This window comes from Mustela putorius, unplaced genomic scaffold, assembly GCF_011764305.1.
Source record: "Mustela putorius furo isolate JIRA1106 unplaced genomic scaffold, ASM1176430v1.1 tig00003962_pilon_pilon_pilon, whole genome shotgun sequence".
Taxonomy (NCBI): domain Eukaryota; kingdom Metazoa; phylum Chordata; class Mammalia; order Carnivora; family Mustelidae; genus Mustela; species Mustela putorius.
In genome coordinates, this window is record NW_025422106.1 from 1,452,051 (window position 1) to 1,479,658 (window position 27,608).

The 27,608-nt window shown below is 36.2% G+C and overlaps 1 protein-coding gene across 3 annotated transcripts; it reads left to right on the top strand.

The window, feature by feature from the left end:
- The first annotated feature begins 257 nt into the window (after window positions 1–257).
- Window positions 258–26,877, top strand: FBXO47 (F-box protein 47). 3 transcript variants are annotated; one of them, XM_004764684.3, is made up of 11 exons: window positions 258–464; window positions 3,068–3,277; window positions 3,693–3,863; window positions 7,007–7,083; window positions 9,075–9,152; window positions 11,501–11,609; window positions 16,565–16,741; window positions 17,853–17,999; window positions 18,666–18,808; window positions 22,799–22,958; window positions 23,604–26,877. In XM_004764684.3, the coding sequence occupies exons 2-11, from the start codon at window positions 3,094–3,096 to the stop codon at window positions 23,714–23,716; spliced, it is 1,359 nt and encodes a 452-aa protein (XP_004764741.1). In that variant the 5' UTR covers window positions 258–464; window positions 3,068–3,093; the 3' UTR covers window positions 23,717–26,877. The 3 variants fall into 3 exon arrangements, with proteins under 3 accessions (XP_004764741.1, XP_004764740.1, XP_044926161.1); XM_004764683.3 differs by having other exon boundaries at window positions 258–429; XM_045070226.1 differs by lacking the exon at window positions 17,853–17,999.
- The last annotated feature ends 731 nt before the right edge of the window (window positions 26,878–27,608 follow it).

Genomic DNA, 27,608 nt, shown 5'->3' on the forward strand with positions numbered 1-27,608 from the left:
GCGAAGGGTCGCGTTCGTCTCGGTTTGGGCTCCGAGGACCTCATCCTCGTTCATTATTCATGGTGTAGGAAGGCACTATGGGTGCTCAGCTTTTTAATATTCATGAGGGGGCGGGGTCTCTTTCCCGTGGGTGTGGTGCTCCTGAGAGGGTTCTAAAATATTCATGAGAGAGGAGGGCACTATGGGAGCCGGGGTGGGCGGCTTACTATTTACGAGGGGGCGGGGCTTCCTTCCCGCTGGGGCTCCTGGGAGGATTCTAAAATATTCCTGAGGCCACGGGGGCGCCTGGGAGGCGGGAACGCAGCTCCGGAGCCGACCGGAGCTGGACCCGCCCTCAACCCCGCGGGAAAACCTTGAGGAGAAATTTTCTTTTTTAAACATTAAGAAATTTGAGGATGGTGGGGCAGAACAGCTAAGTCCCATTTGCCTGTGAGTCCTTAGGCGGAAAACTGTCAAAATCTGTGGTAAAAAGAGACTTTTTTTCCCCCAGTACTTTCTTGAGATAGTTTCATCTTTTCCTTGACTGAAGGGGGTAAAAAAATGCATCACCATGTGGTTTGATTCGTATATCGGCCAGTTTCTGCTTTATGGTGTCCCCGGTTTAGCTCTTTGGAGGTGTTTGGGGCCCATACCCTAGCAGGAGTGGGTCTCTTCTAGGGTTTTCTTAGGTTGAAACAAAATAGAAATTGTGGTGAATTGCTGTTGGACGGTTTTCTCTGAAAGGGGGGGGGAAGTTCAGCCAAGAAGGCCCCCAAACCCTTTACCAGTCAACAACGAATGGGGTGGAACGGAGGCATGGAAACTTTATTATTTTGGTCAATGATTCTCATTCTCTTGGGGGAGGAGGGAGAAAACCGGAAATAGTTTGGGATTACACTTTCGGGATTTTCAGAAAAGCCTGTATGCCCCCGCCCCACGTCGTCCAGCTCTCCTCCAGTGAGGAAAATAAGGAATTGTAAGAGGAGACTTCGGTGTTAAAAGAAGGGGCCCGTTGAGTTTTAATCCTCAGAGGTTTAAATATATACGCTTAGTGGTTGACACTGAAGTCCCCGGGGCTCCGAGGGGTCAGTGAGTCTCTGAAGAACCCAAAGGCCCCGTCTAAGTTCCACTTTACATGTTCTTCACAGGCCGGACAAATCTAGGCCGGATTGATAATTTTATTACAATGAAAATACTTTAAAGTGCCTACTGTGAAAGTTAAAAACAACCTCATGGATCAACATTCTTCCATTTATTTACATGCAGCCTTTAAAATATATATACTTGCAGAAGTATCCATTGGCATAGAATAAGATAGTTTCCTTATCATTGAAAAAAGCGGATTACAAAATAGTATGAACAGTGATCTTTTTTGTCAGAATATATATATATATATTCTATATATAGCTGTGATATATATAATTCTGGAGTGATATAAACCAGTTTCTAAGTGAATTTAAGTGCCTTCTTTTTGTCTTGCTGTACTTTGTAAACTTTTTTTGACAATGCAATATGTTACTTGTGTAATTTTAATGATTATTTTAAAATAGCTTTTAATTGAAGTGCTCATGGAATGCTTAAGCAAAGTGCTATGGTATGGTTTTATGGTTTTTTTTTTTTTTAAGTTTTATTTATTTACTTATTTGTCATAGAGAGAGAAGTGAGAGCAAGCACAGGCAGACAGAGTGGCAGGCAGAGGCAGAGGGAGAAGCAGGCTCCCCGCCAAGCAAGGAGCCTGATGTGGGACTCAATCCCAGGCCGCTGGGATCATGACCTGAGCCGAAGGCAGCTGCTTAACCAACTGAGCCACCCAGGAGTCCCTGGTTTTATGGTTTTAAAGGAGGTTCACAATATGTTTTTCACTGAGAACTAAATTTCTTGGCCATGTTTTCAAAGTATAACTGATTTTAAGTTGATATGTAACCTTTTAGATGAGTAAGTAACAATGTGATTTTAGCAAGTTTGTGACAAAAGGAGAATATGCATTTGGGTCAGATATATTTGTAACTCTTTGATGAAATGTCTTAGTTGTTACTTCAGAAACAGAAAGGCTTAAAAAAAAAGAAACAGGCTTAGAGTTGTAGTTTTATGTACATGTATGGGTATATGTACAAAAAACAATGTCTTCTGAATTGGCGCAATAGTGACACAAAGTCACCTATTAGGAATATTTTTTAAGAATTATTTTTTGGTGTAAGTAAATTATCAGTGATTTTAATAAGTTCTAAGAAATGTTCATTTCAAAATCAAGTTGTGTAGGCCCTTCTTAAGAATTATAAGTAACCAAAAGTGGAATTAGGAGGAAAATTATTGTTCATTTATTCTAATCTTTTTAATTTTACAGGACTTTAATTTCGCTGTTTATTTGTGTTATACAGCACAGCACATAATTGGTAGTAGTAATACAATCTTCTTAATCTGTTAGAACTTATAAATTTTAAATGTTCTAAAGTTAGAATTTCTATTTCTTGTCTCTATTTTTACTGCTTCCAACAAAGAAAATATCAATACTCAGTTTGAAAGAAATAGAAAAGCTTCACTACAAAATTTTGAAACTACAATGATATTTTGATTTTTTTTAAATGTAAAGATTATAAAAGCAACATACTAATTGACAGATCTTGAATGTTTTGAATTTGTTATATTGGGTTTTTTCTGTCAAATCTTTTAAAGACTTTGCATATTTTCTTAGACTATATCTCATCCAAATACATGTCTCTTACTCTACTAAAATTCTTTTTCTAGAATATTTGGCTAAGAGGGAAAAGAATTTTAAACATTTCATATCATTTGAGATGAATAGATACACTCTTAATTGGTGGGAGCTCTGTTAATTAGACATTATATTAAAAGTTTTGTTAATAGAGGGGTTCCTGGTTGACTGAGTCAGTAGAGCATGTGACTCTTGATTTTGGGGTCCTAAGTTTGAGCCCCACGATGTGGGTAGAAATCACTTAAAAAAAAAGTTTTGTAAATAGATAGATAGCTATTTACCAACAAGGTATCAGTTTCTCCATTTTAAAAAACAGCTCTTTGTTGCTATAATTTCCTTTCTCCTTTGTCTCTTGTATTTTATTTTTCTAACCAGGATAAATTCATTACATAAGAAAAAGGATGGCATCTAAAATAAATACCAGTTTCACTTTGATTCCCAACCAGAAATATAGACGTAGTAATCGTCGACCCAGCAGCTATTTTTCCAACACCCTTGGCTCAGATTCTCAGCCCTTATCAACGCTTGGAAATTTTAAAGCCTTGCCATTGGAAATATTCCAAATAATCTTAAGATATTTATCAGGTGAGGTCTGGGAACTATGAGTAGGCTATATAGATGCTTGAATTTTTTTTTTTCCCCTGCAAGAACTACTGTATCATCTTGGACCCTGCTAGAATGTTAATGGTATTTACATTATGTTTGTTTTCTGGTTTCATCATTATTAGGTAAGGGATATAATGAAGAAAGTGTGGCATTCAAACTCTTTAAAGTATGCCTCTAATTATAACTTAACTGTTACATCCCTAAGTATTTCCAACTCATTGAACAGGAGATTTAAAACAATTTAAAAATTTCCCCTTTTCCTTCACTTTTTTATGTATTTTATTATTTAGTATATTATTGATGAGCTAACTTATAAATTCATAGATTGTACTAATAATGATGTTCTTGTAATTAAGCTATTTATATATATATGTATATGTATTTCTTTTGGTAGTGAAGGATATCAGCATGCTAAGCATGGTGTCCAAAACAGTCAGCCAGCACATTATTAATTATATTTCAACCTCGTCAGGAAGCAAAAGACTTTTACTACAGGATTTTCATAACCTTGAGCTGCCTAGCAAGAGACAAGACTCTGCCATACTGGAACATTACAGATCTCTAGGTAATTTATGTAATGAGAATTGTAACAAGTAAAGAACTACACTTAATTAAGGGGATTTTATTAAAGAATTCCGTAGGGCCTGTGGGAAATGGGGGATATTTCTTAAAATGTGCCTATTTCTATGATGCTTTAATTCTTCAGTGTGAAGACTTTTCCATAATAGTCCCTTATACTTATCTTTAAAGATGAGAGAATGCGCTTTAGTGTAAAGTATCAGTCCTTGTGGTTTCATGTGCATAGTGTCACCTTTTCTTATTGTTTAGGTGACTTTCCAGTGAAATTGATGTACTTCCTATACTTCCTGGGTATCTAATGAATTTTTTTCTAAACTTCTTTTCTCTTTCAATCATAATCCAGTCCTTAAAATAGAAAAGAAATGTAAACACATTATTGTGGAAGATCACTTATTCTCTTATCAGAAACAATTTTTTAAAAGTACTCCACACATTTATTAATAAATCATTACACTATAATAAATTAGTCTTATCAAAGGAAATTCCATATAATCCATTCCCTTGATTTATTTTTTTTAAAGATTTTATTTATTTATTTGATAGAGAGAGATCACAAGTAGGCAGAGAGGCAGGCAGAGAGAGAGGAGGAAGCAGGCTCCCTGCTGAGCAGCGAGCCCGATGCGGGACTCGATCCTAGGACGCTGAGATCATGACCTGAGCCACCCAGGCACCCCATTCCCTTGATTTAAAATCATCTATGTCTTTTACCCCATTCATTGATGTACTCAAATAAAATTCTAATTTTGACTTGACTAGTGGCACCAGTTTAATTATGAAACTACCTTATAATTAACCAAAACATGGCAATAAAGCCCAAAATTAAGGTGATGTTTTCAATTTTTAAATAAAGGCATACTAGTTAAGTTAAATGATTATTACCCTTTAGTAGCACAAGGAAGCCTAGCTTTAAGATAATAAAATAAGACTATATACGTGTATATAAATACATAAAAGTATATTTGATAAATTAATAAGATTACTATTAATTAGATTTAGTTTCATAAGACTAAATGAAAGGTATGTAATCTGATTACAGTGTTATGTGTTTCAGTATTTGTAGTTGGACTTAGTAAAGCCTGTAACAGAACATAGCAGTGACTTTTTGCTACTTGTCATCGTAAATATCTTTTTTCAAACATCCTTAGTTGTAGAATAAGTGGTACAGTAAAAGAGCTTATCTTATGGTTTTGATCTGAAAGAATTTTTTTTCTCCCTAACCAAGATTCAATCACTTAAAGAAACAAACAACCATTAAGATAATTATATGGATAATAAAAAAAGATAATTATATGGATAATTCAGTGAAAAATACAAATATGTATTGATCTTAACAGCCAGCTTTTATTTATTTATTTATTTTTCTTAAGTCTGCATTCCAGCTCTGTTTCTTTCTTTTTTCTTTTTTTTTTAAGATTTATTTATTTATTTATTTGACAGACAGTGACCACAAGTAGGCAGAGAGGCAGGCACAGAGAGAGAGAGGAAGAAGCAGGCTCCCTGCTGAGCAGAGAGCCCGATGTGGGGCTGGGATCTTGGGATCATGGGATCATGACCTGAGCCAAAGGCAGAGGCTTTAACCCACTGAGCCACCCAGGAACCCCAATAGCCAGCTTTTAAACACATTTTTATTCACATAATGATTTCAAACTTCCACTTAGTTTTGGTGCAGACACCTGGCTTATGACTGATTATTTAGGTAAATGTTTGATGTACTTATGTTTTCTCTTGTTGCCTTTCCTATCTGATCCGTTCTTGTTTTCAGACATTAAAATAACATTTTCAGAATTCTGTGCTCTGAAGATTATAAATTTTAATTTGCTTCTTCATATAAAACAGAGCAGATGGCCAGTGTGAAAAGAACATTACATCTGACTCTATTTTAGTGGGAAGAAATTTTAAGTTAGTCTCTAAAGGGTATAGCAGAGCACCTGTGTTAAAAAAATAAATAAGTCAGCCAGTATTGGTTTTTATGGTAAATTGCAATCCTCAAAAATAGGAGTTTTACATTAGAAAAAGCAACCAGCATACAATTATAGCTTACACTTCCCCAGCTATGATCTGCCATGGGACTGGATGCCAAAACATGAAATGGAAAGAACTCAGCTTAAAAACCAAACATTGAAAATGTCTTTTTATGTACAAAAATACAGAGGGTTTATATTTCAAACTCAATTCTGGTCATGTGTTGTCCAAACATAGCAACTTCTAAAAATAAATTGGATTCCCATAGATTCTATGGAATTATCTGAAGTAGCTATCATATACATTAAAAAAAAAAAAGTAAATGCAAGGAAGATAAAAATAGAGAAATTCATGATATTCAGGTATTTATTTTTCTATCATATATCTTATTTTTAGTAGCATTGCCCTTATAGGAATGTTAACAATGGATTGCCATTTTAGGAAAACAGACACATAAAGTTAGAGGAAACCGATCATACACTTCTGTCACTGTAGTTCAAGTTACATGTCTCACTGGGAAATTGAAGGGTTTTTTTTTTCTTTTTTAAAATATCTGAACACAAAATTCTATACATTCTTAACATGTAAGCCCCATAAAAGGATATCTTTGAAGGAAGGAATAGATATTTCATCCAAACTGAATACTTTCTGTGAGTGAAAATAACTTCTAACCTCTGAAATTTTAAGTACTTATGATTCAAAATTTTTTTATATGGAGAAAGGAATACAAAATCGCTTTTCTCATTCTTTCCATGTTTTACATTAACAACTCTTAAAGCATTTTCCTTTGTGAACATTTTAATTTCAAGAAATATTGGAATCTGTTTTCTGTAGAATAAAGATACAGTTCCACTAGTGCATCTTTGTGTCTGTTGTTGTATCTTTTTTAATCTAAATATTTTCTATATCTATCTTATAATATCAATTTCATCATTTTTATAAGATTTTTATACCACTTAGTGGACATCACAGTTACTTGGTAAACACCATATATTCTAAGTGTTTGGTACCCTTGCTCCCAAACTTCCTCTTCAGAATAATATCAGCTCACAGTCCACTGTGATTTATTGTACTTGACTTTCAAGGAAATGTATGCTGTGCTTTACAGGTACTGTTACATTAATTGTATCATTGTCATTTTTTTCATGTGTCTCTTTATGTTTTCAGGTCTGCTGTTTAAAAGATGTACGTTGCTGCTGCCCACAAGGGAAAGACTAAAGTACATTCACAAAATACTGGCAGAAGTAAGATCACACTTCTCAACTGGTTCACAATCTTGATTTCTAATAAAGCTATTTGTTATAGCTTTTTAACAAGCTATGAATGGACCATTTTAGATCCATCTTCAATTAGTAGAATTTTGTGAATTAATACTAATAACTGATTGATGATAGTCTAATACTATACCAAGTATCCAGAGATTATAAAACACCAAAATGTAGTAGTCTTTTACTTATCATAAAATAATTTTTATGTATAATTAAGAATATCATTCAAGTTTATTAGAGTTATCAGAGTATAAAAGTATTTTTTAACCTACATGAGAATCCTTAAATCCTTTAAAGTGGTGATTTAGATTTTTATTAAAATGAAATAATTTCTGAATGTTTACTCTTACTGTTTATGAATGTATGAAAACAAGGAAAGTATTTTTTTTTAAAGATTTTATTTATTTATTTGACAGAGAGGGAAATCACAAGTAGGCAGAGACGCAGACAGACAGAGGGGGAAGCAGGCTCTCCACTGAGCAGAGAGCCCGATGTGGGGCTGGATCACAGGACCCTGGGATCATGACCTGAGCTGAAGGCAGAGGCTTTAACCCACTGAGCCACCCAGGCGCCCCAAGATTTTTATTTATTTGACAGATAGAGATCACAAGTAGGCAGAGAGGCAAGCAGAGAGAGGAGGAAGCAGGCTCCCAGCTGAGCAGAGAGCCCGATGTGGGGCTTGATCCTAGGACCCTGGGATCATGACCCGAGCCAAAGGCAGAGGTTTTAAGCTACTGAGCCACCCAGGTGCCCCAGGAAAGTTTTTTTAATATTAAAATAACAGAACTTCTGAGGGTGCTTGGGTGGCTTAGTTGGTTAAGCGTCCGACACTTGGTTTCAGCTCAGGTCATGATCTCAGGGTTGTGGGATTGAGCCCCATAGTAGGCTCAGGCCTCAATGGGGAATTTTCTTGAGTTTCTCTCTCCGTCTCCCTCTCCTTTTGCCCCTAGCACCCCCTCCCCATGCACACAAGCGCACACTATCTCTTTAACTCTCTCTAAAATAAATAAATCTTTAAAACATTTAAAAAATAAAACTTCTATGGTAATTTATGACTTGAATGTGCATCCATGTGTTTGGGCATAATCTCTGTATAAGTGTTGATTTTCAATATACAAACTCAAACATACATCCTACACTGATGGTTCAGTTCTACACTCAATAGTATGCAAACTGTTTCTGATGCATTCGCTTTTTTTCATGTCAGTATTTGCACTGAGTTCAGGTCTATATTATTAGAGCAGCTTCTCAGATAATCTTCCTGCCTTATCTTTCTTTACTTTGCAAGACATTCTGTGTGCTGAATCAAGGTTATTCTTCCTAAAGAATCCCTTTCATTGAGTTAATTTTCTTACTTAAAAATCTTTCAGTGGCTACTTAATTTCAGCAAGATAAGGTCCAAAGTCTGTAGCTGGTATTTAGGGCTCTTCCTGACAATGCAATCTTACTCCCTACTACACTGAGCCCAGTTAAGTATGTCATATCTTTCTTTCCACATAAAGTTTTTCATTCCTACCACTGCACAATGTTATCCTTATTTTTTCCCTCACCTATCTTTCCTATCTTTTTCATTCCTTATATTTGAATCCTACTTTAAGACAATGCTTTTTTCACATGCTTCAGAAGCTGTTTTGATCATTCCCAAATTTATCGTTTTTACTTTCACAGTGTCTAATATAGTGTGTATTTAGTCATTTTCACATCTATGTATATTCTAACCTGAATTATCAAAATAATTTCACATGCGTCTATTTTATTCTTCTAAATAAATTATGAACTCCTTTAAGACACTCGGTTTTATACTTCTATTTTGACCTTACTTATGTAACACAATGCTAGTTATTTAGCCTTTTCATTATTTTCAATTAATAGTGAAAAATATTCCTGCATATTTCCTTTATATTTGAATGTCCAATCATTGTACAGTTCCATTGTAAAAGAGGAATTAATAGTTGTTCTCTTTATAGGTTTCCTGTTTTAAATTCAATGGCTGTGCAGTTCCTATCCAATGTTTAGGATTACCATGTTATGGCATATTTTTACAGGTACATTTTTTTTAAATGAAAGAGGAAAAGGCATGTTTTTTTGAAGTGTTAACAGGTAAAGCATGTAGTCTACATTTCAGTAGGTTAATAAAAATAATAATAATCTAAAAGAGAACAAAATAAAATTATAAAGATTTGAGGAAGTATTAATCTAACAGTGTGTTTGCCACCTCCGATTTTTTTTCTTGAATTTCTCAAAACATTTATTTGCTCAATACCAATATACTTGAAGTTTCCAGCCAGTTATAAAGACTAGAAATCTTGTGGGGTGGTACGCGCAGGTGCACACACATTTGTGTGTATGTAATGAATTTTTAGTTTTTTGCTAGTTATTTAAGATGTGATTTTTAGAAGAGAAAAAAAATTAAAGCTTTGGAAGATGGTAGATGTGTTAACTAACCTTACTGTGGTAATTATTTTGCAGTATGTACAATTGTAAAATCATGACATTATATAATTTAACTTACACAATGTTATATGTCAATTAGATCTCAAGCTGATAAAAAAAGAAATCAACTACCTGGTTTTTTTAAAGTTTTTGACTAATCTTTTATTATAAACAAAGAAGATTAGTACTATTATTTATGTTATTCAATATTAATGGTATATTATTAATCTATTATATTGTTTTAAGCAGTTTAAATGTATAGTTTACCTTTGAAGAACATGGGTTTGAACTGTCCAGGTTCACTTATACACAGATTTTTTTCAATAAATACAGTACGGTGCTATAAGTGTATTACCTCTTCCTTATGATTTTCTTTCTTTATGATTTTCTTAATAACATTTTCTTTTCTCTTACTTTATTGTAAGAATACAGTAGACAATACATATAACATACAAAATATATGTCAATTGACTACATTATTGGAAAGGCTTGCAGTCAGCAACAGGCTATTATTAATAGTTAAGTTTTAGGTAAGCAAAATTGCCTGGGGGGCGGTGTAAGTGCCCCAATCCCTGTCTTTTTCTTTTCTTTTTTTTTTAAGATTTTATTTATTTGACAGAGAGAGATAGAGAGAGGGAACATAAGCAGTGGGGGTGAGACAGGGAGAAGTAGGCTTCCCAAAGAGCAGAGAGCCTGATGTGGGATGTGATCCCAGGAGCCTGGGATCATAACCTGAGCTAAAGGCAGATGCTTAATGAATGAGCCACTCAGGCACTCACCCCTGCCTTTCTCAAGGATCAACTGCAATAACTTATTTAAAACTTAACCTTACAGGGGTGCCTGGGTGGCTCAGTGGGTTAAGCCTCTGCCTTCAGTTCAGGTCCTGATCTTGGGCTCCTGGGATTGAGCCGCACATTAGGCTCTCTGCTCCATGGAGAGCCTCTTCCTCCTCTCTCTCTGCCTGCCTCACTGCCTACTTGTGATCTCTCTCTCTCTGTCAAATAAATAAATAAAATCTTAAAAAAAAAAATACCTTGCAAAGTTTACAATTTTGCTCTATACGCCAGCCTGCCAGCCACCATCTGCGTGCCCAGATTCCAGTAGCGTAGGCCCTCCTACCATCTCTCTTTAAGATATGTTTTTGCTTTGGGGGGAGGAAGGACAGGTAATATAAACACATATATTTATTTAAAATTCAAAAGGTGCAAACCTGTATAAAATGAAAAGGAAGTCTACCATCAGGGCCTGTCCATGGTCCACTGAGTTGCCTTCAACAAAAGTAACTGTTGTTGTTAGCAGTTTCTTCTACGTGCTTGCACAGGGAATGTGATTAATTCGTAAACTATTAAAATCCAGATCAACTATTTTAAGAAAAATTGATATGATTAATCAACCTTTTCAAAATCTAACTATAGATTAGCATGCCATTTGAATTTCCTTTTCATATATGCTTAACTGTACATTCTGGTTGGGTCAAAGATAAATATTAAACTTTGTCGTAATAAAAAATTTTTGCTCACTCGCATCAGAATGTTATTAGTAATTGCTCATAATTGTCACATTAAGATGAGATCATTCTCATTTGTAAGCAGTATCATAAATGATAACTAGAGGAAGTCAAAGGGATTCTGTTGAAAACTAAACCACGGTATGGCTGTGCCACGTATCTAATGTTGTGCTCTAGGATTTTGGTCTTTGTTACTTTGCCCATACTGTCAGGGTTCAGGATTCAGCACCACTTGAAAGTGGTCTGAAAGGATACTCCCTTGACAACCAAAAAGAAACTGGGTTTGGGGGCATTTCTAGGATTTGTTTATGTATATTTTCTTATTAATTTGAATTTTTCATAGTGGATAAAAATTGCACATCACCTTGATCATGCTCATAAGCTAGTGGTGACTTATATTTTGATTTGGTGGTCAGGACATCTGTAATATTTCCTTCATTTTATTATTCTCAGACCTTAACGGCAGGTTGGGATGGACTCGAGTGCCATCGTGTGTATAACTTCTTATGTGAGCTGACTAATCTCTCCCGCAAGATGCAGACCGTTGTCTGCAGCAAACCAGGTAAAAAAAAAAAAAAAAAACTACAATTCACAGCTAATATTATACAGATACTAAAATAGAAAAAAAATAGCAAGAGTTCGAAAGTATGTTTAAAAGAAAATCATGACAGGGCACCTGGGTGGCTCAGTGGGTTAAGCTGCTGCCTTCGGCTCGGGTCATGATCTCAGGGTCCTGGGATCAAGTCCCGCATCGGGCTCTCTGCTCAGCAGGGAGCCCGCTTCCCTCTCTCTCTCTCTGCCTGCCTCTCCCTCTCTCTCTCTCTGCCTGCCTCTCTGCCTAATTGTGATCTCTGTCTGTCAAATAAATAAATAAAATCTTAAAAAAAAAAAAAAAGAAAATCATGACATCCATATGTAGTAAAAGGACAAAGAAATGTAAGGAGAAGATAAACACTGAATTAGATTGTGAGGCATGTGATTAGAGAAAGAAGTATTCAGAGGGCTCAGCTGTATGAATAATATTTTATTAATTAAGACTGGATGGACGATACAAAGTTGTTCATTATAGTATTCTTTAAACCTTTATGTATATGGGATATTTCATAGTTTTAAAATTATGGACTCCTACAATCTAGCAGTTTCACGCTGAGATACTCCTACAGTGTGCATAAGGAGACCTGTGTAAGAATGAGCATTACAGCATGTAAGCATGAAAAACTGCAAACAATCCAAATACCCCTCATCAGGAGAATGGAAAAATGAATTAAGTATCCATACAGTTGGGGTGCCTGGGTGGCTCAGTGGGTTAAAGTCTCTGCCTTTGGCTCGGGTCATGATCCCAGGGTCCTGGGATCGAGCTCCACATCAGGCCCTCTGCTCAGCGGGGAGCCTGCTTCCTCCTCTCTCTCTCTCTCTCTCTCTCTTTGCCTGACACTCTGCCTCCTTGTGATCTCTGTCTCTGCCAAATAAAAAATAAAACCTTGAAAAAAAAATATCCATACAGTTAAAACCATTGTAGTTAATATGTATGAACTAAAGCCACATGTATTAATATGGATTAATCTCAAAATGTAAGTTGAGAGAAAGATAACCAAAGGATATTTTGAACATGTTACTATTTATATACAAATTAAAAACATGTAAAATAATTCTATATATTCTTTATGGTAATATACCTGTATTAAATATAAGAATATAGTTAGGAGATGTGATGTTAAGTTTGTATGTCAGCTTGGCTGGGTCAATACCCAGCACTCAGATATTTGGTCAAACATTATTCTAGATGTTTCTCTGAAGTTATTTCTTAGATGAGATTAACATTTAAATCAGTAGACTTTAAGTAAAGCAGATTACCCTCCATAATAAGGGTAGGTCTCATCAATCACTTGAAGGCCTTAGTAGAAAAAGACTGACCTCCCAAGCAAGAAAAAATTCTACCAAGCAGACTGCCTTTGGATTTGAACTGAAACTCTTCTCTGGTCTCTAGTCTGCCAGCGTACCCTGCAGATTTTGGATTTCCAGACCTCCATAATCTTGTGAGCTAATTCCTCAAAATCAATTCTTCTCCATGTATATATATACATATATATATGTGTGTGTGTGTGTGTATGTGTATATGTATATATATATACATCCTGTTTATTCTATTTTTTCTGGAGAACCCTGACTTGTACAAGAGGGTCAATATCCAAATTCAAGGTGGTGATTACTTCTAAGGATGAAGGGGAAGAGGATCAGGAGTGATATATAAGAAGCTGTAACCATACCTATGTTTTACTTATTTTTTAAAAATCTGAAGCAAATATAGGAAAAAGTTAAACCTTGACAAAGCTAAGTGACCGGTATCCAGTATTTGTTATGGAATCTCTGCTTTTCTGATGGCTTGAAATATTTCCTTTTTTTTTTTTTAAAGATTTTATTTATTTATTTGACAGAGAGAGCGATCACAAGTAGGCAGGGAGGCAGACAGAGAGACAGGAAGCAGGCTCCCTGCTGAACAGAGAGCCGGATGCAGGGCTTGATTCCAGGACCCTGGGATCATGACCCAAGCTGAAGGCAGAGGCTTTAGCCCACTGAGCCACCCCGGCGCCCTGGCTTGAGATATTTTATTATGAAACAAATTATGGATCAAAAAGGCGGATTCGAGTCTAATGAAACAATAACAAAATTACTTTATCATATCTCTCCCTGGACGAAAAACTTTTATTGGCTCCCCAATGTCATCAAAATAAAGTCCAAACTGTTTATACTGGCTTTTACATTCTCATCCCAGTCTATTTTTTCAAATTTATTCCCCACTATTCTCTGTATCTGCTTGACATAGAATAGTCTTTACCTCTTCCCTCACTCTTACATATCTCTTACACATTTCTACCTCATATCTTTTGTTCATTCTCTCTCTCTCTCTCTTTTTTTTTCCCTAAAATACCATCTCTCTTCATCTTTTAAGACCCAGTTTTCCAGACTTCCTCTGTAAAGCCTTTCCTGTTGCTGTGTTACCTGGCTTAATACATCAAGGGGTACTTATTTCGTATGGCCTTTTATCAATAGATTTTCCATTTACTCTTGTCTTATCTACAAGTAAGTAGAACATAAATGGTATAAAAGTGTAAAATGGTGCCACAACTATGGAAAAAAACTTGACCATTTCTCAAAAAGCTAAACAGAATTATCATATGGCCAAGCAATTTCACTCCTAGGTGTTCCTAAGGGAATTGAGAGCTGGGACTTGGAAGGATACTCATATGCCAGTGTTCACCACAGTGTTATTCGCAATAGCCAAAAAGTGGGAACAACCCAGGTGTTCATAAACAGAGGGAGGGATAAACAAACGTTGGCTCTTCATACAATGGAATATTTTTCTGCCATAAAAGTAATGAAGTTTTAAAGCATGCTAAGATGGATGAACTTGGAAAACATGCTAAGTGAAATAAGTCAGACACGAAAGGACAAATATTGTGTTTCCACGTAACTGAGGTATCTCAAACAGGCAAATTCATAAAAACAGAAAGCAGATTTGAGGTTATCAGGAACTGGGGGCAAAGGGAAATGGAGAGTTATTGCTTACTAACTTAATAACCTCTATTTGAGGTAATAAAGAGTTTTGGAAATAAACACTTGTGGTTGAACTGCAAATTGAATGTAAGTGATGCTACTGTATTGTAGCATTTTAAAATGGTTAGGATGGCAAACTGTGTTATATATATTTATATATGTATAAATAAATTTATATTTTACCACAATTTTAAAAATTAATAATATAATAGGTTTTTTTTTAAAGATTTTGTTTGTTTGTTTGACAGACAGAGATCACAAGTAGGCAGAGAGCAGGCAGAGAGAGAGATGGGGAAGCAGGCTCCCTGCTGAGCAGAGAGCCTGATGCGATGCGGGGCTCAGTAGCAGGACCCTGGAATCCAAAGGCAGGATTTGATCCAAAGGCAGAAGCTTTAACCCACTGAGCCACCCAGGCACCCCAATATAATAGATTTTTTTAAGTTTAGTTATTTAAGTAATCTCTACATCTAACATGGGGCATGAGCCCACAACTTCAACTTCAAGAGTCTCATGCTTTTCCGACTGAGTCAGCCAGGCACCTCAATATTATTATAGATTGTAAACTATTGAATTATACACTTTATTTTTTAAAATATTTTATTTATTTATTTAATTGACAGGGAGAGAGGGAACAGAATTAGGGGAAGTGGGAGAGGGAGAAGCAGGCTTCCCATGGAGCAGGGAGCCTGATGCAGGGCTCAATCCCAGGACCCTGGGATCATGACCTGAGCAGAAGGCAGATGCTTAATTACTGAGCCATGCAGTTGCCCCTGAATTATACACTTTAAATGAGTGAATTTCTTGGCATGTAAATCACATATATTTTGATAAGTCTGTTTAAAAAGACAAACCCAAGATGCTACTTCATACCCACTAGAACAGCTAGAATCAAAAAGTCATATAATAAGTGTTGGTAAGACAAGAATATGCTTGTCCAGATATAAGATGGTGCCGCAGTTTTGGAAAGCAGTCTGGCAGTTCCTCAAATGACTAAACTTAGAGTTACTATATGACCCAGAAATTCCACTCTTAGGTATATCCACAAGAGAAATGAAAAACATATTTCCACACAGAAACTGGTACACCAGTGTTAATAGCAGCATTGTTTGTAATAGCCATTTTTTGTAATAGACCTTTGGATACAACATTTGGGATACAACCCAAATGTCCTTCAGCAGGTGAATGGATAAACAAAATGAGATATATCTATACAATGAAATATTATTTGGCCATAAAAATGAAGGAGGTACTGATAGATTCCATAACATGGATGCTTGAAAACGTACTAAAGGAAAGAAGCCAGTCACAAAAGACCACATACTACATGATTTCACTCCTATGAAGTCCAGGAAAAGGAAATCTTTAGAGACAGAGGATAGATTAAGCGACCAATATTACTTAAGTCCAGGGGTAGTAAAGAATGGAGGGATGGGGGTGCGAGCTAAAAGAATGGGACTTCTAGGGTGCCTGGGTGGTTCAGTCATTAAGTGTCTGCCTTTGGCTCAGGTTCTGATCCCAGGGTCCTGGGAATGAGTCCTGTGTTGGGCTCCTAGCTCAGCAGGGAGCCTCCTTATCCCTCTTCCACTTCCCCCACTTGTATTCCCTATTTCGGCTGTCTCTCTCTGTGTCAAATAAATAAATAAAACCTTAAAAAAATAATAAAAAGAATGGGATTTCTTTTTGACGTGATAAAAATGTTATAAAATTGACTTGGTGCTGGCTGTATATATCTGTGAATATACTAAAACCACTGAATTGTATGATATATAAAGTTTATCTCAATAAAATTGTTTAAAAAATAGTCCCTTAATAATCTAAAATTTTACAAAAGAAAATGAAGTAACACTTCAGTACAAAGTATATTACAGATGTCTATCACTGACCATATCCACTGTGTGCATATCCAATATGCACTTCAGCCTTTCTAGGAAGAATGGTTTACAATTTTTTTTGTCTTCATAGGAAGTGCCCGAAAACTGGAGTTAAGGATAAGACTGTTCTGTAGGAACGTCCTGCTTGATCATTGGATACATCGGAGTGATTCTGCTTTTTGGTTGACACGTATATTAAAACCATGGCCAATGGTGAATCAGGCAAGATTATTATATATCATCTTCGGACCAGTATCTCCTCAAGATGGTGAGCATCCATTTTTTTAGGGATGTATGTTTCAAAAATGTTAATTACTTCTACTTTAGGAAGCATATCTTTTTATACCTCCTTAGTTTCCTCATTCCTGATGATTAAAATGTGTTTCATGATTTCATAGATATATACTACATTAGCTTATGCATAGCTTAAGCTTCAAGACTACATGCCATTACCAAATATATTCCTGTCATCTCTGGTGTACCTAAAAATCACTACTTTTCATTTCTAAACATTACCTTACCTCAAGATTATGTTGCTGCTGGAAGGGAATAATACTATCTGTAAAACACAGTAGAAGTTAAATTGACATTCTGTCTAATTTGGGGTACATAATATGATTATGCACATTTTTTTGCCTTTTTAATTAAGTTTGGCTTAGATTAATGTTAAAATTAGCATGCAGTTCTTTGGTTCACATTACCTATATCAGGAGTTAACCAGTTTAAAGTAGCAGCAGGAAGCCAATCTGGGATTAAATTTTATGTGTAATTCACAAGGAGAATTGCTCATAGGTAAAGATTCAAAAATTGACTGGATTACTGTGTTTTGATATATTTAATGTTTGGAAGACACTCAAATACAGCATGCTCTCTTTTTGAAGGATATCAGATTTCATTTGATTTTAATAAGATTACATTAATTGTTTATTATAATTTTTTTGAAGATTTTATTTATTTATTTGACAGAGAGAGAGAAGGCACAAGCAGGGGAAATGGGAGAGGGAGAAGCAGACTCCCCACTGAGCAAAGAGCCTGATCATGACCTGAGCCGAAGGCAGACACTTAACCTACTGAGCCACCCAGGCGTCCCATTATAATTTTTTTTATAGGAGTAGCATTATCTTTGAACTAGAAGCACTATTTTCTTGGTGAAACTACCTTTTCTTTACTTCATGTAGCAATTGTTGCTAAACTTCGTCACATCAATCAGAGACGTTCACACTTATACTGTTGTCAGAATTGACTTTTCATTGTGAAAGTAGCATATATAAGCAATGGGATTCTGTAATGCCATCCAATTTCCTTTTTAAGCAATCCATGAATCTTTATCACAAAGCCAACTATTCTGTCATAGCCTAGTTTTTGTTTCAATTATCCAGGACAGGTGGTTTGGCAGAAAATGATAGAAGGACCTACAGATGAATCCAGCCTGAAAGGTTTGGCTGATGCTATTAAATTACTGTATGACACAGGCACCAAAGAGTGGACAGCAGATGATGTTATCAGTCTTGTAGATGAACTATCAGGTAAACGTACATATTTACCACACAGAGTAGTAGAAATGTATTCTTAGAATACAATTATAAAATTGTAAGGATAATCCTACAGGTAACAAATGAATTGCCTATTTGAAATCAATAAATGTTCTAAAATATTTGAAGAGTTTGGTATATGTTTGAAGAGAATACATATAATCAATTTCCTTTTCTCCAATTGCCAATAAATATATATTTATTATTATTTGAAATTTTCATAATTTAATCAGCTCAGTTATTCCCATTTTGCAAGTTCCAAATTCTCACAATCTCCTAGGTTGTGTAAGAAGAGAGCCCTCTCCTATTGGCTCAAAAGGAAAACAGTTTTTTCTATTACTGCAGAATCCTTTAGATTCTAAAGGTTATAAGTTTTCTTTGCTTACATAGAATTAGATCACCTTGCCTTTTGATCTGTGTGTGGGAGAAATGCTTTGACTATATTGCTAGGACATTTGTAAAAGCCACTATAACTTGGCAATAATCTCTGTTTCTGGTTGAATGCAGTAAATGCAAAACTATAGCATTTTTTTTCTGTGCTTTTCCCTTGGCTCTAGTTGTATTTCCAAAAAGGTAATATAATATTGCATGTATTTAATGATGTTTACTAGAGCTATTATGTAATTTCTTACTAAATAACTGTTCTTCCTCTAATAAAAGTGGTTCCCCGTGAGTGGCTCCTAGAGAATAATGCACGTCTCCTAATCCTAAGTGGAAACAACATCTGTTTCACTTTCATGGCGAGTAAAGCTGTGAATGGACGGGCCATTGAACTGGCAAAGCTGATAGTCTTTTTGGCTTTGGTAAGTAAAAAACAAGCTTTTCTCTAGCAAGTTGTTTAACATTATAGTTGACTTACCAGGGAGCTTCCCTGAAGGAACTGAAATATGTTCAGAACATTTTGAAAGAATAAGTACTTAAGCATCTTTTTTTTTTTAAGATTTTATTTATTTATGTGAGAGAGAGAATGAGAGAGAAAGCATGAGAGGGGAGAACGTCAGAGTGAGAAGCGGACTCCCCATAGAGCTGGGAGCCCTATGGGGGCTTGGGACTTGATCCCGGGACTCTGAGATCATGACCTGAGCTAAAGGCAGCCGCTCAACCAATTGAGCCACCCAGGCACCCTTAAACATCTATTTTATGTATATTTAAATTTTTAAAAATATATATAATGTAATATCATATTTGGAATCATTCCTTATATTAATCTCACCCCACTTAATGTCCATATTTTCATTATACAGCTCTGTTGAGTTATATTCTTTTTTAAAGATTCCATTTAAAAACAGCTTTTATGATTTGCTTCAAAATAATCATTGGGGAGCAGGAGAGGATGTGAAAGTAAATGGTAGTAGAGAGGAGACAGATTGGTAATTGCTGAAGCTAGGGAATGGATATTGGGGGTTCACTATGCTACTATCTCTACTTTTGTATAGTTAAAATGTTTTTCAAAATAAAGCAGCAGGGGTGCTTAAGTGGCTCAGTCGGTTAAGCAGCTGCCTTCAGCTCAGGTCGTGATCCTGGGGTCCTGGGATCAAGCCCTGCATTGGGCTCCCTCCTCAGCAGGGAGTCTGCTTCTCTCTCTCCCTCTGTCTCCCTGCTTGTGCTCTCACTCTCTCTGTGTCAAATAAATAAAATCTTTTTAAAAAGAAAAAAAAAAAACATTAAAGGGGGCCCCCTGGGTGTCTCAGCCTGTTGAGTATCCAACACTTGATTTTGGCTCATGCCAGGATCTCAGGATCATGAGATCCAACCCAGCGTTAGGGTTCACACTGGATGTGGAGCCTGCTTAAGATTTTCTCTTTCCTTCTCCCTCTGCCTTGTCCTCCATGCTGCTCTCTCTCTCTCAAAAACAAACAAACAAACAAACATTAGATATATTTAATATTCATTCATTTAAACACATTGAATATTTTACTGTGGGCCTAACACCGTGTGAGATTCCAAGAGTATGGAAATTAATGGAACAAATCTCCAACCAAAAGCTGCTTAAGGTCTTTTTTTTTTTTTTTTAAGATTTTATTTATTTATTTGACAGACAGAGATCACAAGTAGGCAGAGAGAAGCAGGCAGAGAGAGAGAGAGAGGGGAGGAAGTAGGCTCCCTGCTGAGCAGAGAGCCTGACCTGGGATCATGACCTGAACCGAAGGCAGAGGCTTTAACCCCCTGAGCCACCCAGGCACCCTCCTTAAGGTCTTTTGAGATCTCTCAAGGTATATATAAATAAATTCAGTGTGATAAGTACAAATATATGTGTATTAAAAAGATACAAACAGACGTAGCAGAGGGGAGCCAATACTGGGTGAATATAGCACAGACAAGGCTTACCCAGCCCCAGCAGAAATAGATTTTTTTTTAAAGATTTTTATTTATTTATTTGACAGAGAGAGATCACAAGTAGGCAGAGAGGCAGGCTGAGAGAGAGGAAGGGAAGCAGGCTCCCTGCTGAGCAGAGAACCCGATGCGGGGCTCAATCCCAGGACTCTAAGATCATGACCCGAGCCAAAGGCAGAGGCTCTTAACCCACTGAGCCACCCAGGCGCCCCAGAAATAGATTTTGGAAAATGAATGGGAGGAGTTTAGTTTGCTGGGAGATGAGGGGTGGGTGGGTGTGTGCAAATTATTCTAACATGTACCTGCATACATTACATAGAAATCTCACTGATTTGCCTACCGTTACAGATGCCACCCCAGCCAGTGCTTCAGAAGCACTAGAATAGTCTTCCAGGTGACTGTTGTGAGGAATGAGTGATGTAATGCATTTCTTATGAAGTAGATACAAGAATCTTTACCAAAGCAACAGCTTAAAACATGAATAAAACTTCTGTGGCTTTTCTTAAATGTGAAACTGAAGAAAGCTATCAAATTAACTACATTCACAGTGTAAATATTTATTTTAGTAATTAAGCAGATTGCCTCTGAGAGAGAGAGAGAGGGAGAGAGATGGAACTGCATGTATTTGCAGGACCATAAGCCGCTCAGTATTATTTCAGGAGTAAAATGTGCAGAGGAGGAGGCGGTGAGGAAGGGCAGTAAGAAGGGAGAGGCTAGGTAAGGAAGGCTGTGCCAATCATTCTGCGGGTCTTAAACATATCCTCTAATAGGGAGCTGCTGAAAAGTTTTAGGAAGTTGAGAGCCATGGTAAGTTTTAAGTGTTTGGAGGTTACTTTGGCAGCACTATAGCAAGTCACCTTTATTGACACTCCTAGAAAACCTCTAATAAACATCTCAGTGCTGATCATTCATTTTCTCTAAGTGGCCTCAGTTTTGTCTTATCTTCATCTTCAATTACTACTCAATTACTACTAGTGGGTTTTTTTTTAAGATTTTATTTATTTATTTGACAGATCACAAGCAGGCAGAGAGGCAGGCAGAAAGAGAGAGGAGGAAGCAGGCTCCCTGCTGAGCAGAGAGCTGGATGCAAGACTGGATCCCAGGATCCTGGGATCATGACCTACGCTGAAGGCAGAGGCTTTAACCCACTGAGCCACCAGGCGCCCCGACTACTAGTGTTCTTAGAACATTTTATGTGTGGGGTAAATGGTTTCCCAGAAGAGACCGAGAGCTCTTTGACATTCAGGACTAGGTGACTTATTTGTTTCATAGTGCCTGGAACAGTGCCATACACATAATACATAGTCAGCAAACCTTTCCTGTTAAGTTTACATTATAACTAAATGTTGTACTACTATATGTGGTTTATTTATTTATATATATGGTTTGTTTTCATACTGTATATTATTTGGCTATATGAATTAAATTGACCATTTAGAATGTTAGTAAATACACCTTTTTCCTTTTGGCCAGCTTTAACTATTAACATGTAATCTTTAAATATTTTTATCCTTGGGGTGCCTGGGTGGCTCAGTGGGTTAAAGCCTCTGCCTTCAGCTTGGGTCATGATCTCGGGGTCTTGGGATCAAGTCCCACATCGGGCTCCCTGCTCAGCGGGGGGCCTGCTTCCTCCTCTCTCTCTCTCTCTGCCTGCCTTTCTGCCTGCTTGTGATTTCTGTCTGTCAAATAAATAAAATATTAAAAATAAATAAATAAATAAATATTTCTATCCTTTATTTTTAAAAGATCTCATTTATTTATTTGTGAGACAGAGTGAGCAAGAGAGAGAAGAGAGAGAGCATGAGCAGGAGGAGAGGCAGAGGGAGAGGGAGAAGCAGATTCCCTGCCAAACAGAGAGGCCAGACATAGGGCTCCAACCAAGGAACCTGGGATCTGTGACCCAAGCCAAAGAGTTGCCAAACTGTCTGAGCCACCTAAGTGCCCCCTAAATATTTTATCTTTTAAGTAATGGATATTCTGTACAACTCTCAAGGTGGAGAACTAATAAGATCATAGTTCTCTTGCCTATTAAAATTGCCTGTTTGTCGCCCTTACTAGATTCCTGGAAAATAGAGGCCCTGTCTTTATGGCTTAGCCATTGTATCTCCAGCTCTTAGCATCTGCTCAATAAATAATAACTGCATGAATGAGTGAGCAGAAGTTTTATTTTTGATATGTTTAACAATTATTTGTAATATTAGTTCTTACCATAATGAATAATATGCTGTGATAATCTTGGACAAAGCTTTTATTTACATCACACTTTTTTCCACTAAAATTGTACCATTTGAAAGGAAAGGAAAGTTAGATGTAGGAGCATTTCCCACTTACAAACTCAATATGATGTCATGTGTAATAAATTCTGTAAAGTCATAAACCATCATTGTCAATACCATTTTTAAATTCCAGTGTTTTCTTCACATGAAGCTTTACCATTACTCTTTTTATATCGAAATCAGGTTTGTGAGAAAGAATTATACTGCATGGATTGGGCAGTTAAAATGATGCAAAAAGTCTGTAAAGTCTTTAGCACTCCCGTGGAAAGAAATAACTTCCTGCAGAGTGTGGCGAATGCATTCGCGTGTGTTATAATGGAAATGCTCCAGTCGATCATGTCCGGTGAGTGAGTGTGCTTGTAGACGGTGCACAGGTGTGACTACAATGCATTCTAGTCTCCACTTGAAACAGCGAATTCCATGTAGACTTTCATTTGTAAACCAAGAATAGAAGAAGCATTTTTTGTTTATTTTTCCACAAGATATATTTAGCTTTTGGTTTTGCTACTTTTTTAAAATCTTGCATGGATTTTAATGGAAAACCTAAAGTTGAGGAGTCTCTTCTGAAAGGAGCTAGTTCCAGTTTTGCACAGCAAAACATTCACTTGCTCACTTCCCAACCACCCTAATCATCATAATAATGCCCTATATTGTTTAGTTTCAGCACATATGATTATATAGTTCTATTAAGTAGCCAACATGATAATCAACCCTATTTTACAGATGAGAAACTAAGGCTTAGAGAAAGTACTTGACTTGCCCAAGGTCATAGAGTTAGAGGCAGTAAAGCATAGAGCAGCATCCTTTTCTTCTGACTCCTTATTCAGTGCCCTTATACAGTTCCTTGACTTAGTAAAGATCACTGACTAGTCCTCTGTTACCTATTATTAGGGGAAATTGGAACATCTTATTCCAAATAAATCATTTATTTAAAAAATTAACTGTCATTTTCTTTTCTCTACTGTCCACTCCTGTGTGTGGCGTACAGGAGACCGTGACGAAGATGACAGAAGCTTTCTGAATTTGTTCCATCTTGTGCATGCTCAGGCAAACTTCCATAAGGAGGTCTTGTATTTGAGCATGAATACTCTTTCTACCTAAATACTCAGGAAGTCTTGCATTTCGAGAATACCTCACGGAAGAAATAATCGGAAGAGGTGCTACTTTTCCACAGTCAAAGAATAGCATCCATGGGACTTTTTATGACCTAAGTAACCTAAAAACTCCAAAGCTGCACAGAATTTTAGAAGCAATTGCTTGTACCATTATTAATATAAAAATTATAGGCAAACCCAAGAGTGTATTGAGATTTCTCCAGAAAACAAGCTGTACCTTTCCAGATTTTGGTAAACATAACCCCCAACTACATAGAGCATTAGTGCCCAATTGGGGGCCAACCTGTATGTGTTAGATGTTGGAAGCAAGGGAAAATTCTGTTTTGTAAGTAGAGGTGACTCAAATTCATTAAGTGGCTTCTATATGTTCACTTTGCCTAGGTCGTGTAGACATAACCTAGTATGCTTTATAAAGAACTGTAATATGATGCTTTGGAATGTGCACATAGAAATCACATTTTTTACCACCTTATGGCATAGAACATTATATTTTGTTGATGTTTTACGTGAACTAACAGATCAAAAACTAAAGGAAGTGTGTGTATATATTCATATGTATATAAGTATGTCTGTATATTTCTATACATACGAACACACACACACACACACACACACATTTCCTTCTTTAAGACAAAAGTCTATAAAAAGAGGAAAGTATATGTTGTCTTAATACAATTAAGTCATCTTTTATTCCTTCCTGGAGATTAGAGTAAAATGTTGCAAATAAGGGAGAATATAAAATGAAAGAAAGTACCCATTCTGCTGCCAGAACAATCTTCACAAATAATTTGCACTTCTTCCTAAAGCTTTCCTCTCTCTCTTCAAAAGTGGGGTTTGAGGGAACCTGGAAGCAGCGTGCATAGGGAGGGCGGCCCTGAGAGAGTGGGGTTTCACTCCAGTAAATGCATTCCAAAGATGCTCCAGACTATTTCAGTCTGACTAGCATTTACCCACCACTTTTACTATTAAAATAGAAATGAACAGTGTCTCATGGAGTTGAAATCAGGGGCTGGGGCCCTCCCATTTTCTTCTCCTTGGGTTTGACCATTTTATTTCTGCTGAAGATATACTCATTCCTACTGGACTACTTAGAGGATGGCTTTCTTTTTCTAAGCCTTTGACTTAACTCACCTCTGCAGCTGAGGAAGGAAAGAGACACTAGAAAATATGGAAATTACCCACAGAAGTGGGGTGTAAATTGTGTAATTTGTGGGAAATTCTCAAGTGTTTGGCAAGAGTTTAATAAGATAGAGGAAGAGTGAAAATTTGGGGGAAAATATAAATTGTGATAAAAGATTTTACTATATTTCAGTAACAAAGGCACTTACCTTCATTTTTGAAATATTGGAAGTTAACTACCTTTCCGTGATGAATCATCCAACTATAATTTCATCAATGGCAGAAATTTTTTTTCTCCAGAGTTTAGTATTTGCATATTCATGCAGAAACAAAGTTCTTGCTTTTCTCCTGGTTTCATTTTTCTTCCTCTCATTTTAAGAATTCACCCACAACTAAAGTATAAGGATTAAAAATTGGCGAAGACCAGAATACAAAATAATACCTTGATTTTTAGCATTTTCTCCCCCCACACACTCTTTTTCCTGTACATGCTCTGGAAAGCCTAATCCATATATTTATCAAAACACTGGTGATTCCAAATCGACAGTATACCCATTAGATTAGTTGGGGCAGGGAAAGAAGAGTAGAGGAAAAAGTAAAAATTTTAATATATACTGAATATTTTTAGTATTTTACTCAATAGATATTTTCATTCTCTTAGAGAAAGAAATTTGGCTTTGTGAAGATTCCTTGAATTATCCAAGTCCCCACAGTGGTTTACAAAAGAGGCATGGTTTAACTTTACACGTTTTTGACCCAGATTTTAAGTCTCCTGTACACTTGAACTGACATGACTGCTACTATAAAATTTTTTTACACATATTATTATATTATCCTGGATAATTGTGAATTATGTCACCCTCCTCCAAAATTTGGAATATAAAAAAATTGAATTCATTCTTTGGGTGCAGTAGATAAATAATATTGTCTCACTACCAATAAAGAGTAAACTGACTTCATTCAGTTATCAATAGATAAAAACACTGAAACCAAACTTGCAATTTCCTCAATTTAGAAGCCTGGTTTTTTTGTTTTGTTTTGTTTTTGTTTTCCAAATGGAGTCAGGAATAAAGTGTGATATCAAATGTTTAATTGGGAGATTAATTTGCAAAAGTGCATGTTGTTGTCACTGGTGTCAATGTTTAATTGACAGAATAGACACTCATAGTACCACCAAACAAGGAGTATTAGCAAAACGCATAGCCTGAAATTACTAAGAGCTTGTCCACTTATGACTAACTTTAGAACAGTCATAACAATGTGAGCTGCTAACAAGTCAGATAATTTATCCTATATCTTTTCCTAAATTAGAAGATGGACCTGATCGTCTAGCTCTTTTATTCCTTTTAAAAGTGATTCCCTCAATCTCCTTTCATTTGCAGCTGATTTTTACCTCTCTTAGAAAGCAAGCCCATGGCTACATCGTTATATTTATCATACTGTTGTTTCTAGACACATACACACCGTACTAATAAACTGAGGACACTTCTTTTCTTAGAAACTAATTTAAAGTTTATATCTTGTGATAAATACTCTATGCCTTAAGAAACCATGGACGATCTATCCTTAATACTTTTTTTTTTTTAATAATTTCTCCTCATGCCCTTCTGATCCCTCAACTTCTTTATCATATTCACAATGCAGGCCGTAAATTACTGTATTGGGGAAGCAGCTTAATCATTCCAGAAGTTCAAGTGGTTGCTTATCAGGCTGCTCTCCAAAGCATGAACAATAGACACCTGACTTCACACTTTCCCCGTCCTTTGATGACTTAGTTCATGCTTCCTGTTCTTCCAACAAGAACAAAGATTTTTATTGCCAGGACAGTCATCCACCTTAAGTGGAGATTAGAGCAAGCATGAGGTGTGCAGGGAAAGGTGCAACTGGAAGAACCATCTTATGTTAATAAAAACAAACCTTTATCTCTTCGTGTGATTATTACTTGAGACTCAGTCTCTTTAAGTGAATAGGACAGTACTCGATTATATGATTACAGATTTCTTTTCAGTTCTACTAGCAGCTAGCAGTGAAAACTGTAGGAAATCAGGTCATGGACATACGCTCCTTGGTTTATTGAAACATCACTAAGATAGGAAAGATGACCCAAAAGACATCTATATTTGATAGTCTTCTCTAAGTTAAAATAAAAAGTGCTGAAGTACCAAGAACACAGTTTTTTTTTCATCAAGAGAGCAAATATAATTCCAGAATATTCTTCAAGTAAACAGAGACCAAAAAAAAAAAACAGCTTAGCCCTCGAAAGGCTTTCTTAGAGATATGTATAAAATTGAAAAATATGCATTGTTATTTTTAAAGTATTGTATTTATGGCAAAATGTCTTTGATACCTTAATATTTGCTAACTTTTATTTAATTTGTTATTTATTCATATTAATAAAATTTAAATTAGAAACATTCTGACTTGTATAGTGTTTGTTATTATGCCAGTCATTGAGTATAATTCCTTTATTTCTTATGGAGGAAATTTTTTTTTTAAGATTTTTTTAAACTTATTTATTTCACAGACAGAGATCACAAGTACGTAGAGAGGCAGGCAGAGAGAGGGAAGGGAGCAGGCTTCCCGCTGAGCAGAGAGCCCAGGGCTGAATCCCACGACCCTGGGATCATGACCTGACTGAAGATAGAGGCTTTAACCCACTGAACCACCTAGGAGCCCCAGGAACTTATTTTTATTTAAGCTGTTAGTTGTAGCTCTACCATGATGAAAACACAAAACATCCTAATATAATGTTGCAGGTA